At 46.7% G+C, this 15,183-nt stretch overlaps 2 protein-coding genes across 2 annotated transcripts; both read left to right on the forward strand.

Moving 5' to 3' along the window:
* Positions 1–232: 232 nt before the first annotated feature.
* LOC100282337 (uncharacterized) lies at positions 233–10,263 on the forward strand. The gene is made up of 4 exons (NM_001155249.2): positions 233–476; positions 582–679; positions 771–1,060; positions 9,565–10,263. The coding sequence occupies exons 1-4, from the start codon at positions 241–243 to the stop codon at positions 10,096–10,098; spliced, it is 1,158 nt and encodes a 385-aa protein (NP_001148721.2). The 5' UTR covers positions 233–240; the 3' UTR covers positions 10,099–10,263.
* A 1,080-nt stretch (positions 10,264–11,343) lies between these two features.
* Positions 11,344–14,277, forward strand: LOC100281182 (calcium ion binding protein). Its single transcript, NM_001154101.3, has one exon. The coding sequence runs from the start codon at positions 11,486–11,488 to the stop codon at positions 14,006–14,008; it is 2,523 nt and encodes an 840-aa protein (NP_001147573.1). The 5' UTR covers positions 11,344–11,485; the 3' UTR covers positions 14,009–14,277.
* Positions 14,278–15,183: the final 906 nt, after the last annotated feature.

Below are 15,183 nucleotides of genomic sequence, written 5' to 3' on the forward strand. Positions count from 1 at the left end.
TTACTTAGGCCCCGTTTCAATCTTACGGGATAAACTTTAGCCTCCTACTAAACTTTAGCTATATGAATTGAAATGCTAAAGTTTAGTTTCAATTACCACCATTAGCTCTCCTATTTAGATTACAAATGACTAAAAGTAGCTAAAAAAGCTGCTAAAGTTTGTCTTGCGAGATTGGAACAGGGCCTTACCTATGGGGTCATAAAACATGGCTCCGTATGTCAATCACAGATCTAATAAGTTATGTTCTGTATTCCTAATTATCATTTTGCCATTTGCCACCCCCAACTCCCGAGGGCCCATTTCGCCGTCTTTCACTCCATCACCCCCTCTCCCCCAGTCCCCCGTCCCTTTCCCCTCAGCCATCTCCTTCCCCCTCACCTCGCCATGGCGTTCTTCTCTCACCACCATCTCCAGCAGCCACACCCGCAGCAGGCACCGCCCCCGAATCAGCAGCAGCCGGTGCTTCCTTCCTTCAGGTGAATGTTCGACATCAATTTTATTTGCACCCCTTCTGTCTAGAATTGTTGTTTAAGGTGAGAATCGCACTGAATTTCCTCTTCGGATGTCGCAATTCTGGGCAGGAACGCGCTACCGGTGCCTGTGGATGGCCAGATCCCAGCGCCCCTCACCTTCTTCAACCCGCCGCCTGCCTTCCCGGAGCAGCCCGCGCAGACAACGCGTAAGTTTTCTCCGCGAATCCACTATTCGCTTCTTCGAATTCCGCTTAAATTGGCGCTGATTTTGGAGGAGTTTCGGTCTGTTTTGGGCAGTGGTGGATGCGGTGGGGCTGACGGCAGCTGCTGGGCTTGGGTGGAGGCAGCCGAGGGAGCAGGAACTGCTTGGAGAAAACTCCCAGATGTCGTCCATCGATTTTCTGCAGACGGGCTCGGCGGTATCGACGGGGCTGGCGCTGTCTCTGGAGGACCGGCGCCACGGCGGCGGCGGGGCTGGGAACTCCTCCGGCGATTCACCGCTGCTCCTGCTGCCCATGCTGGACGATGACATTTCACGCGAGGTCCAGCGGCTTGACGCTGATATGGACCGCTTCATTAAAGCTCAGGTCACCCACTCATCTTTCTTGCTAAGGCTATTACCAGTCCAAAAGTATCATACTTCAATATCCAAAAACGCTAAATATAATGAAAAGTATGGTAACACACCCTCCACAATGTACAATATCATACTTATATGTTTAAATTAGTTAATTGGTGTGATGTTGTGTCTGTGAGAATGAACCCAAACATTATTTTTTATGCCATAACCTAAGATATCGTGGCAAAGCAGTACCTTGATTAAGATACAACTTTTCTCCCTCTCCTATTAAATGCCTTGCCACATCAGCAAAAAATCCTATGTGGCATCTTATTAATGAGCATGATACTACCCATTGGGGATAACAACAAACCTAATTGTTGATGCATTGCAGTGCCCGTGTGCAACTGTGTGCTTTGTGTGGATCTCCTCAGTCATGTAACCGTTTTGGGGGAGCTTATCGAAGCCCTAGTGTTTGCATGACGTGTTCACTAGTATTTGGTAAGGTTGCCAATGGAGCACATAAAAAAATTGACCACAGGGAGTTAAGCCGCCTCCAACGATATTCATGTAAGAAGTCACAGCGAGAAAACCCGCACCTTGGCCTCCCATTACTAACGGGTTGGCTCTGCCCACTCTGCAACAATCCCCAGGCCGGAGGGTGGCGCACAGAGTTTCTGTAGCCCGAGAGCGGGCGAGACACAACGAGGGGATTTTTTAACCCAAGGTCTGAAAATTCGCTTCCACCAGGAATTGAACTCAGAAGTCAGAACCTATGAGTTCGCTACTACACCACCTAACCAGTTAGACCAGTGGCTGTTTGCGCCAATGGAGCACATAGATATTCAGATCTTTGCCTGTTCTCTTTAGGAGCTTTGACATCATTTCCTGTTCTGTGTATGATTTAGCATCCAGGTTTCTTTCTCTCTATCTTCCATGTTTTGGTATCCAGTCTTTGTTCAGCATCATAATTAATGTCAGGGTAAACTTGATGCCAGCAGAATAAGGGCCCGTTTGGCACAGCTTCAGCTCCTGATTCTAAGCGAGGATCTGGAGGAGCCGTGCCAAACGAGTATTTTTTTTAAACTGATTCTCGTGTGGAGCCGAAAGATCGGGAGTTGTTTTTGTGAAGAAAGGTGGGATCTAAAAAAACCTGCTCCACCCTCCCTTAAAACAGCTCCTCAACCAACCAAATATGGACCTCCTCTTAAAGTTTGATCGAAATTACCCGCAATTGCCATTGGACAAAAACATAACGAGCCAATTTATGGATTAAACATTTGAGACCATTTTATGCACTACTATGATGGGAATATTTTATATGTTATTGTTTCATATTTTTTTCCCGTATATGCATCCTACTTATTGGTTTGTAATAAAGTTGAACTGCAAAGAGTAAAACAGACAATCGCCACAGACCACCAACTCTCAGAAGACAAGAATCAGTTTACTTGCCAAACGGTTTTAAAAATGATTCTGATTTTCTAGGAGAATCAGAAGGATCAGCTCCTCACGAGGATCAGGATCTAGAGCTAAAGAAGCTGGAGCTGGAGCTTTGCCAAACGGGCCTGGGATGTGAGTGGTGGGCTCTCTTGGCTGGGCCGGCCCACGAGCGCATGAACGCCCGAAGCTGTCGAGTGTGGGCTGGGCCGGGGGTTGGACGTTGACATCTGGTATCAGAGCCCGGTTTGGCCCATGCCTGCCTTGGGGGGCTTCCCAAGGGGGGTGGGATGTCAGGGGCTGGTAGTCAGCGCCCCGGCTTTAGTCCCACATCGGCTAGCCAAGGGGGCCGTGGGCAGCTTAAAAGGGAGAGTCCCCCTCCTCCCATCAGCCTGGCTTTTGGGATGTGAGTGGTGGACTCTCTTGGCTGAGCCAGCCCACGAGCGCATGAACGCCTGAAGCTGTCGAGTGTGGGCTGGGCCGGGGATTGGACGCTGACATCTGGTATCGGAGCCCGGTTGGCCCATGCCTGCCTTGGGGGGCTTCCCTAAGTGTGCAATTTGATAACACTATCTATAAATGCAACATATGGCTGTATATTTTGCAGTTTCAAGTATAAGACGGAATAATGCTGTGTCATTTTGTTGAGAAGAGATACATGAGGTTTTTCATACCCTCCGTGATCCAACCGAAAGAGCAAGATATTTGTACTTACCTAATAACTATAAAAAGTCTTATCTGTGCCATCATGTATTTTTAGGCCTTATGCCTGATATGGTTGTATTATTATTGATATATAAATATTTTCTTATTAATGCAAGACATCTTGCATGCGCATTGGGTTTCTTAAGTTCATATATAACTAGATCATATGGCTCATTTTGCTGTGAGAATCCTATAGAAGTATAGATTTTTAGGATGAGATTCCATGAAGTTAAATATATAGGGCTTTGTGATGGATAATCATGTTATAATATGGTTGTGCATTCTTGCTAAACTGGTAGGACAACAAAAGGTTAATTATTTAAAGAGTATTCGAGTGCAAAAATTAATTAGAAAAGTATCGTCAATGCATAAACCATAGTTGTACTTATGCCTAAAACTTGCACTTATGACTAAAAACTACTAATCTGTAAGTGGCATTAAAATACGTTAAACAAAGCTGCATGTCAGCGGTCATGTCTGCCCAAATGAACACGCTGATGCAGATGGGAACGACATTAGTTGTTTGCATGCCTTTGTCATTCGTCACCCTCCGTGGTCCACACGATTGGATCAACCTTGCAGATGAACCTTCAGGCATCGAATCTCGGCACCAGCGACTTTTCTGGCCCCAGGACCTCATCTCCCACATGTGCCATAGCCGTGCTCTGGCCCAGACACTAGCTCCCAGCCGCCATGGCACTGCCGCATGCACCACCTGGAGGGCCGGTCAATGCCCACCATGCACCTCCACCATAGCCTGCAGGGCCTGTCAATGCAATTACTAATTTTACGTCGAGGATGCCCACTTGCGCACATATTACAATGACGAGGCAAATCCCGTGCATCCTGCACGTGCGGCATGTGAATTGCGACCAACAGATGCATGGGTGGAGGAAGTGTTTGAGGAGTCAGGAGCGGAGGATGTTGACAGACCGGCCGACAGGCAGTGCTGGGGATGCCAGGCCTCCTGCTCCATCATGCTCATGCATGTGGTGGATGGTGCGCTGCTGCTGGAGGCTCTGGTTGGTGACGTGCAGCCGTGGGATATCACCCTTGGTGAGGTCTGAGATGGTGCCAGGCTGTTGGCATCCTTCTCGCCCAGCAGCTTGCACATGTTTTTCAGCTGCGACACATTGGCATCCTTGAGGCACCAGAAATGCAACGGCATGTCCTTCTGTGCCAGCGCTTTGTATAGGGTCATTGTGGTAAACCCCATCACCGAGTTCAAGAAGTTGACCGCCATCTGCATCTGGATCATGCATGTTGAACCAACCAAACAAAAACTACTGCTTCCATCCATGAGATAATTTATTTACTATTCATCCCTAGCAAATCAATGTAATCGAGACATGAAAAGGAAACATTTGGAATGGGAGACGAATGACACATGCCATGCGAATTGCGATCAACAGATGGATGAAGGAATATAAGTACCATCATGAGTCGACTGCTCAATTGCCTGCCAGTTCCTGATGCATCAATTGCTGGGAGTGGGAGTGGTTTCCTCATGCATCACTTGCTGGAAGTTGGTGTGCCCGTGCCTCTTCTAAGTCCGAGAAACAAAATCTGCTAGTGGGGATCTCCTATTTAAGTATATTAGATTACACAATACACAATACACAATACACATTGCAGTTACATGATCATATGATAATTATTCAATTAATGTGTTATATATATAGCTGTAACATGAGACCATTGTAGCGTATCTTCACCAATTTCTGTAATGACCTAATGATGTGTCTGACTATGATTTTGCTCCTGAGTTGTCATTTTGGTGTGTGACTTTTTGGTGTTCAGGTTTTAGAAGTCATTGTTGTAAATGATATTAACCTTGTGGGTTGCAATTCTTCCTGATAGTGTTTACCATCTTCATATTGAAAATGAAAGGTATTTTTTTGTTTTAAGTATGACAAATGTTATGAATGTGGTTACTGTGATGGCGACCCTGCCACCCCTTTTATGATTGAGGAACTGCAGTTAAAAAAGGAGAGGCTGTGCCTAGTTCTAAAATCTCCCACATATTGTGCGATTGGAGAGAAATTTCTAGGTAGTCTTACACTCAATTTTGTTTTTGTCAAGGAGGCTGATTTGAATCAAGACCTCCAGGACTTAAGTAGAGAAACTATTGTACAATATTGGTGTCCCAATTCTCCATAATCTCTCTGGATTTCCTCCTGAAATGTTAATTTTAGCTAAGCAGACACTGTATAAACTCCATATTGCATGATGGCACTTATTTCTAGCCAAACTACCTCCAAGTGAATTGTTTTCAATGATTTTCTTGTGTACAACTCCATACTTGCTTCTTGAGTTGCACGCACCCCTAATCTGCACCACTGAGGATGCAATGAGAGTCATGCTACTGCTATTACACAGCCTGACAGGGGCAGACCCAGGTTTTTCCCATGGGGTACGCTGCAGCAAAAAAAATTTCTCGAACACGCAGGAGAGCTGCGCATCATTATATTAAGAAGGAAAAAAAAGAGTCTACATGACTCGAACAGCCCTTAAAGGGCAAGACCCCACACTAGGGACACGCCACACACACTAGAATTCGACCAACACCGAGAAGGAGTGTCATGGCCATAAGCTACGGAGCCCTTTGGCCCCTGCCATGCACCAAAGACTGAGCCTCATCTTTTACATTGCTCAAGATGCTATTCAAACTAGGTGAGGCACCCTCAAACACACATATTTCTATGCTTCCAAATCCACCAAGCCACCAAAACCACCAAAGAATTAAATCCCTTGCGTCACCGAGCTGCAGCAAAATTTTCACATGCAACTTGGTAAATGCATTTAGCGATTCGATAATCAACCTTAAAATTGCTGTGCAACATACAAGTACTAAATAACACAATAAGTCTCAAATTCAACAGTCAAATTAACTTCATCAATTACAATATAGTTCAAACAACATACTAATGGTTTGAATGTACAACAATAACAAAGCCTTTCAGCCCTAAGCAAGTTGGGGTAGGCTAGAGTTGAAACCCAACAAGAGCCCTTAGTCATAGTCATGCTTATCAAGGCGTCCTTGAAGCGTCGCTTAGGCGCGCGTGGAACCTGAGGCGTCTAATGCGCCTTGCCCTGGAGCGTAAAGCGCCCGCTGCGGCGCAGGGTGTCCGCGAGACGTCGATGGGGCGTCGTTGAGCCGTCGTCGGGGCGACGCCTTGGGGAATTGGAGCGGCGGCTTTGGCTGGGAAACAGAGGAGAGCTGGAGCGGTGGCGGCGGCGCGTAGGGCACCTGTAGTGGTGACGCACAGCGGCGGTTTGCAGGGTGCCCGCAGTGGTGGCACGCAGGGATGAGGGAGAGAGAAGAGCTGCGGCTCGGAGGAGAGAGGAGAGCGGCAGCGGCGCGGAGGAGAGGGACAGAGAGGAGAGCGACGGTGGCGGCTGAGAGGAGAGCGGCTGAGAGCCTGGGAGAGAAAGGAGAGGCAGCTGGTTAGGTTAACCTTAGTGTGTTGGGCTGTACGTGGTTTTTTTTTTCTTTTTTCCTGTTTCCCTCTTCTACTAGGCTGAAATGGACCTAATAGGCATTAAGATTGTGCTAGATTACTTATTTAGTATGAATTAGTGATATATATATATAAATAATATTTGGTCTTATTTTTTTATATTTATCAAAATAATTAAGGCGTCGCCTCGCCTTACCTTTTATCGCCTAAAAGGTAAAAAGGGGGTCGGTCGCCTTATATCGCCTTAATAACTATGGTCATAGTTCAGGAACTATGGTTTGAAATGTTGTATAAATATATCTACATCAAGACATCTAATCATCTACTGTCACCTAGGGGGGTGGGGTTTGCATATATGTTGGAGAGTTGCCAAGTTGGGGCATCCACAGTTCCACACAGGGGCTGCTACAGTGATGCTGGCAGTGGGATTTGGTGTAGAGAAGTCCACCGGTCTCTAGTTAATCCACCACCACCTATTGCACTTCAACTGGATTTAGTGAGGACTGAGGAGAAAAGTTAGGGATTGGAGTTCGTAGATGAGGCTCATGGGGGATTAGCAAAGGGAAGACAGAGGATCTTCACCAGCAGGAGGCACTTTAATTCTGGCGGTGGCGCGGGGTGATGGATAGTGGTCCAGTGATGGGCAGAAGCCCTGGGTTACCCACTTGGCCTTCACTTCCAGCGCTGCGGGTAGTCAAGGGACATAGTGCTGTGTCGAGCAGGGGAGACCAGCGGCTGAGTCCTGCGATAGATGTTTTTTACTAAGTGGTAGATGGGCCTGCTGGGATTTCTGGGTCATTGTCATACCTGGATAGCCTTCTGGGTCAATCCATGCATCCTGATGAATCTTCAGTAGTGTATGGATTTGCATGCCCCTGGGGAGACATGATTTTCCTTAATGGAAGTTAATATGTTTGAGTCTTGCTTGTCAGGGAAAAAATCTGTATTTTTTGGGGAAAAAAGTTATGCGCACAATGGTGTTGCATGGACTTCACTTTTAGATGATAGCTTGTGGGGATGGGCAGTAGGCCATGTTGATTTGGTCATCGGTCTTAATTGAAACAAGCAAGCCAACACTAATCATGAACGTTTGTGCATTTCCGTGATGATTTCATATGGGCATTAGTTGTGAATGCTTGTGATTAATGATCTAGCTGTCCATATTTAATATTAGATATAATCTTGTAGCCTCCTCCTTAGTGATTACACTGATGGTTAAAGGATGATTATAAAAAACATTCCCAGTTTTATTTGTCATGTTACTGTCCTTTGCCTGTAATGCCAACGCTGAATGCATTGGGCGCGGATGGGTCACATGAACTGGCGTGTGCAACATGATTTAAAAATCTAATTAATCTTCATTGATGGTAGAATACTTAATCTTTGAGCAGATCTGGACTTCTGGAGATGGAGATGTGTTCATGTACTTGCACATTGGCTGGTGGGCCTTACTTTTGGGTGGACTATTTTTTAAAAAAAACTTTGCACAATTGATCATGATAATTTAATTTGAAGTAGGTACTCAGCAATGGAATAAATGCTTTATGGTGGAAATACATGTGTTGATTTTCCTTAAAACCACAGCATAGAGTTCAATAATTGAAGGGGAGGGGATAAAGCAAAAGAGGGTATGGGCAATAATGTGGAAACCAGGAAAGTCGGGAAGCTTGGTTGATGTGCTTCAGTTGAGGCGTCCAACTTTATATCTCACAGCAATGCAATCAGAGCGCATGCATGTGTATGTGGCAGCGTGGCAGTAGAGTTCCTTACGTCAGTAGTCAAAAACACTCAGTGACATCTTCTATGCTTTCTACACCCTGAGAATGAAGTTGCTATTTTGAAAGTTTTCCAGTTCCATCAGAGGAACTAGAGTAGGAGAGCACTTTGTGAAAGAAACATTGAAAGGAATGAGATACACTGGCAGAGGAGCAAGTATTACAGATTCCAATATACGTCACTTCAATATTTTATTCTCATTTGCAGCATTCCAGTTTTATTATTTAGATCTACTTTTATTGATGCAGTATTTGATTAAATGTTCTATCCAATGTCCGAACTTGGCTATCAATGCATATAGTACTGGATGCCTGAACTATCCTGCTGTTAGTAAGCAATGCAAGATTTTTAAGCCTTGATGAATCAGTTATGGACTGCTTTATTTCTCAATTCTTGTAGTTTGTTCCCCAATAAGGTATTTTAGGTCATAGCACTGAGTTATTTTAGGTCATGGCACTGAGGTTTGTTGCTAGATAGGATTCTGTATCAGTTTGTTTTGGTTGAACACTTACCTACAGTGTTTGCTTAAACTCTTTTAAACCATCCTCTGCACACATGTAGGCACTAAACTGTGGGTATACATGTAGTTTATGCTCTATAAGCAGTGAATTAAACAAAATTCTTTAAACGGCCAAAGAATTAAAAAGCAGTTTAAACAGTGCGTTTAAATGTTATTTAAATGTGTTTAAGCACTAAATGAAGCGTTTAAATGACCGTCTTGGTGATAGCGAACCGACTCGTTAAAACTATTTTATATTTGATTCTTGTTAGACCTCAAAGTCTAATGGTAATGTTATTGGGTAATGACACAATTTCCTGTATAATGTCGATGTCTTATTATGTAACTGTGTGCATGTCTCAAGTTACATTAAAAAAATTCACTATGGAATTATAGTGTTTGTATGCATATATTTATTACTAAAGCGCACATTGTTTAAACCATCTAATTTATCGACTATATCTACTAAATGCTAAACAAAGGGTTACCAACCATCTAACATTGTGTGTCTAGGAAAACACTGCTTATGCAGATGTCTAGATCTCATATCAAACCTTACCTGGGTGATTATTATTCTTAAAAAATAAGCTTGTCATTCTTTGCTGGATACTTGTTTTAGAGTTCCTACTTCTAACGTTCTTTAATTTGCAGAGTGAACGGCTGAGGCAATCTATACTGGAGAAAGTTCAGGCAAAGCAATTTGAGGCACTGGCCTCAGTTGAGGACAAGATATTCAGAAAAATACGGGATAAAGAGGCGGAAGTGGAAACCATCAACAAAAGGAACTCTGAACTAGAGGACCAGATTAAGCATTTGGGAGTGGAAGTTGGTGCTTGGCAGCAAAGGGCCAAGTACAATGAGAGCCTGATCAATGCACTCAAGTACAACTTGGAACAAGTATGTGCTCACCAGAGCAAGGACTTCAAGGAAGGCTGCGGTGATAGCGAGGTAGATGACACGGCGTCCTGTCCCTATGGTGGTGCTGTCAATTTGCAACTGATGCCAAAGGAGAACAGACAACCGAAGAATTTAACGGCTTGCAGGGTCTGTAAATCAAGTGAGGCATGCATGCTCTTGCTGCCGTGTCGGCATCTTTGTCTATGCAAGGAGTGCGAGAGCAAGCTGAGCATCTGCCCCCTGTGCCAGTCCTCCAAGATACTTGGCATGGAGATATATTATGCATAGAATATAATTTATGTATCACATTAGTATCGTACGAGATACTGCTATGTTAATACGTCAATCTATTGCCGAAGTTCAGAACCTATGTACCACTATTGACTTGCCACTGGATCAAAAAAAGACTGCCGTTTATGGTAGATTTAACGCAGCAAATTTCTTTGCGAAGCTTATTGTTGGTTTGTGCCCCTAGTAGACTTGGCAGAGTTTGTCTTGTGCGACTGATTGTTACCGTCTATGTATTTCCATTAGCAGACCCTTTCAGGCAGTGTTTGGAACTCAGGAAATTTCACCAGTGCTGTGTTTTCGCTGCTAAATTGAATTGATTTATGTGAAATTTATCCGATCCCTGTGTTTTTTTGCTGCTAAGAAATTGGATCGATTTCTATAAAATTCATGTGCGATTTCTGTGACCTGGATTGGATTCCTATCTTGATTTTTTTCTCTAATTTATATAAGTTTCTCTAATTTATTTAAATTTTGATGAGCTTGAATGAATAGCCTCAAAGTGCGGCTGCCCTCTACTGCCTTTCTATGGTTTAAGTATTATACAATTCGAAAGTATTAATTATGTATATGTCAATAAAGAGTGTCAACTTGTAAGCGAAGGCTTCTTCTGCCACAAGGTTTTGTAAAATTCAATATACCTGTAAAATAAGAAGTCAAAGTGTTGCGTGGAGTGCAAAGCATCCTCCATAGATTTGGTAATTTGGATATTGAACAGATCAATCTCTTAAAAAGAGCCATCTGCTGCTGCTGCTTTAAGATTTTCGAGTTATATATCCATGGACAATTATACGATTGGTCTCGGGCAGATCCCTCACCCATCCAGCTGCTGTCGCCGCAGCTGTACCGTACTGCCACTCCACCGCTCACAGCACTACAGCAGCACAGCGACGCGCGAGAGCGAGACGCGCCCCGGCCCCGCCGCCATCGGCGAGCAGCTAGCGTATCTTGTGTCTCTCCAAAGTCCAGCCCAAACCCGCGCCGATGTTGACCAGTGGCGGGCGGGCGGGCGGAACGAGCACCGGCGCGGGGGCGGACGGCGGAGCGCCCTATCCATGTGAACCTAACGAACGCTGCGAGCCAGGCTTGCCAACGCGGTGCCACTGCCACCCCTCGTGCGGTCGTGCCCACCCATCCACCGTCATCATTAGCATCGTCTCCTCTCGTTAGCAGTCGCAAGTAGCCAGCAGTCCAGCACACGACTCCGCCGCCCCTTCCGCTCCGTCCTCCCCTCCTCTCCGCTCTCCATCCTGGCCGGGCCCACCCGGCATTCTTGAACTCCCCCTTCCCGCATCAAATCCCCTACCCGTGCCGTCGCTGCGCCCGCGCTGCGTGCCCGAATTTTCGCCGTAATCCGGCTGGTTTTTCCCGTGCGCAGCGGGCCGTAATGGCGCTGTCCGCGTCCGCGGCGTCGGCCGGCCGGGGGTCGCGGGCGGAGAAGGTGAGGAGGATCTTCGAGCGCTTCGACACCAACGGGGACGGCGGGCTAGACCGGAACGAGATGGCCGCCCTCGTCGTCGCCGTCAACCCGCGGGTCAAGTTCAGCGAGGACCAGATCTCCGCCATCCTGGACGAGGTGTTCCACACCTACGGCGAATTCATCCTCCCCGACGGCAGGGGCCTCTCCCTACTAGGGCTGCTTCGCACCTACGATGACGGCGCCGGGGACGTCGACCGCGACTTTCTCGCGCTCTCCCTACCCGCCGTCGACTCCGACGCCTCCTCCCCGGACATCGCCGCAGGGGACGCTGCCGCCCACTCCTCCCCGCCCTCCGGGGCTGCCGCCGCCGCATCGCTGCTCGACGACCACGCCAAGCCGCTCGGCGCCGGCGGCGCTGCGCCGTCGGTCAGCTCCCGCGCCGCCGTCGCCGCGCCGGCTTGGGCGACCTCGCCCAACCACGGCATCGCCTTCGACTCCTCCTGGGGACTCCTCGACGACCTGGAGATACTCGTCAAGCGCCTCCGCTCAAAGCAGCTGCGGAAGGGCTCCATCGACGGCGCCGGCAACAACAACTTCGACTCCTTCTCCGAGGCCGGGTGGTCCAGGGAGATCTCCGGCGCGGCGGATTCCGCATCCACCGCCGCTCCGTGGGACGAGACGAGCCGCGACTACCTCACCTTCGTCAAGGAACTCGCCGTGCTCCGCACGCGCGCCGACGCCTCCCGCTCGCGCGAGGAGGCATTCGACAACCACATGGTCATCGGCCGGGCGCTTTCTGAGCACCGCCTCTTCCGAGACGCCCTAGCCAGCTTCCGCCGCGCCTGTGAGCTGCAGCCCACTGACGTCCGTCCCCACTTCCGCGCGGGGAACTGCCTGTACGCCCTCGGTCGCCATGCAGAAGCCAAGGAGGAGTACCTCCTCGCCCTTGAGGCCGCGGAGGCTGGCGGCTCACAGTCCGCGGACATTCTCCCGCAGATCCATGTCAACCTTGGTATTGCCATGGAGGCCGAGGGGATGGTACTTGGTGCCTGTGAGCATTACCGAGAAGCTGCCATACTGTGTCCATCTCATGCCAGGGCACTCAAGCTCCTGGGGAGCGCTCTCTTTGGCGTTGGGGAGTACCGAGCTGCTGAGAAGGCACTGGAGGAGGCCATCTTCTTGAAGGAAGACTATGCTGATGCGCACTGTGACCTTGGGTCCGCTCTGCATGCAGTAGGGGAGGATGACCGTGCCATCCAGGAGTTTCAGACAGCAATTGATCTTAAACCTGGCCATGTTGATGCCTTATATAATCTTGGTGGATTGAACATGGACGCAGGTCGTTTTGTACGGGCTGCGGAGATGTATACTCGTGTGCTGAGCATCCGACCAAACCATTGGCGTGCACAGCTAAACAAGGCAGTGGCTTTGCTTGGGCAGGGTGAGTCTGAGGAGGCCAAGAAGGCACTCAAGGATGCGTTTAAGATGACACAAAGGGTGGAAGTGTATGATGCTATCTCACATTTGAAGACATTGCAAAAGAAGAAGCCAAAGCCTTCCAAAGGAAAAGATGACGGTCAAGGGGAGCAGGCTTATGTTGTTGTGGAGGCATCCAAGTTCAAGAGGGTTGGGAGGAAGACTACCTTGCGGCAGGATTTGGCCAATGCTCTAGATATAAGGGCCTTTGAGAGGATGACAAAACTAGGTCACTGCGATGTGGAGCTTCTTAGAAAAGAGATGAATGAGACTGATGTCCCTATATCTTACTCGGGCACCGGCATCCCTGAGAAGTCAATACGCAAAGCAGCTCTTGAGGTTATTCTCCGCAGGCTCCTCTCTTTTCTCAAGCCAGATACCTTTCAGGGTGCTATTAAGGCAATCAACGAAAGAATTCTCTCTGTCCTTGATGCTTCTGGCTCTGGTCGTGTTGATCTGGGCATGTTCTTCGCCACCATTGCTCCAATCTGTTCTGGCCCTGTGGATATGCGCAAGCGTATCGTCTTTGATGCACTCCTTTGGCGTCCTGCTAGCGAAGGCAGCAATGGCCAGATAAGGAGGAGTGATGCGTTAACCTACATTAAGCTTCTTCGAGCTGTTTATATACCCACGCATGGGGCTAGTGACATGCTCGAAATGCATGGGGAGTCTGACCCTACCATGGTATCATACACGGAATTCTTAGAGATGTTCAATGACCCAGATTGGGGATTTGGGATCCTGAGCACTCTGGTGAAGCTTGAGGAGAGTGATCACATACGTCACGGTCGCCACACATGCTCCATCTGCCTGTACCCTATCATTGGTTCACGGTTTAAGGAAACAAAACACTCCTTCAGCCTGTGCAACCGGTGCTACAGTGAAGGGAAGGTTCCGTCAGCGTTCAAGTTGGAGGAGTACAGGTTCAAAGAATACGGTAACGAATCCGAGGCCCTCATTGATAAGTGCATGTGCTTCAATTTGCATTCTAAGAAGCTGGAAGCTGATGCTTGATCATTCAAACTTTGATCTCGAGTGCTCAAGCATGAATCTGTGTATTTACCTAGGTGCAAAGATGTCTAGTTAGCTCTCCCACTCCCTTGTAAACAAAGTTGCTGCCATTCAGGGTTTCTCTAGATGTGTCCCGGTTACTAATATATGACCGTAATGTGTTAGCTGTTGTTTTAAGTGTACGGGAACGAGTAAATGTGAATTCCATACACTCTGTCGCCCCAGTCCAATTCAGCCTTGTTGAACCTTGCATATTTTTGTGTGAGCAAAAACAATTTTGGGAGTCTCTTTAATGTTTTTCTTCTTTTGTCTCATATTTTGTGGAGTACTTTAAATTACGGGCACAGTTATGTGTCTCGATTTCGTTTTACACCAACCGTGGTGTAATTGTCGGCAACAACTAATATGCAATTAGGCCTTATGTGCAAGCGAGACTTCTGATCCATTAGATCATGATCTAACTATAGTTATTGTTTATTAGGATTTTTTTTATAAATCTACACGTGCTGGTGGTGGAAATGTTTAAATGTTAAATATGACACATGGTTGGATTATAATCTAACGGACAAAGAATCTCGCTTGCACACTTACATATAAGACATGATTAGTTGTTGTTGTAATTGTCTGCATGGTACTTTGAGCAAAATAATTCGTACTTCCCCAATTCTTCCTCTATCTTTCGTACTTCCCCAATTCTTCCTCTATCTTCTGAGGTTCTCTTCAACAGGTTCCAGAAAACTACCCTAAGGGCTAGTTTGGCACCCCATTTTTCTATAGGATTTTTTAATTTCTCAAGGGAAAATGAAAAACCCTTGGAAAAATAGGGTTCCCAAATTAGCCCTAATGGCTACTTGGGAGTAAAGGGTGCTAAAATCAGGGAGGGAAACGTCATCCCCACGTATAACTGAGGTGTTTGGGATGGCTCAGGTTCCAATTTCAGTGTGGAGTTAAAGTTTATAATATAAATTTAAATAGTTTAAAAATATTTTTAATCTAAATAATAAACGAAATTACTTATCTAAATGTCTTCTAAAAACTTATAGCTCCAGCTCCATGATTTTTTGGAGTATCTATTGACCTGCGACTAACTCTACCAAATTTTCAGGAGTTGGAGCTATCCTAAACAGGATGTAAATGTCTTATTCAAAATGTCACTCTTAGAGCTTGTTTGGTAGTAA

This window comes from Zea mays, chromosome 1, assembly GCF_902167145.1.
Source record: "Zea mays cultivar B73 chromosome 1, Zm-B73-REFERENCE-NAM-5.0, whole genome shotgun sequence".
Lineage (NCBI taxonomy): Eukaryota > Viridiplantae > Streptophyta > Magnoliopsida > Poales > Poaceae > Zea > Zea mays.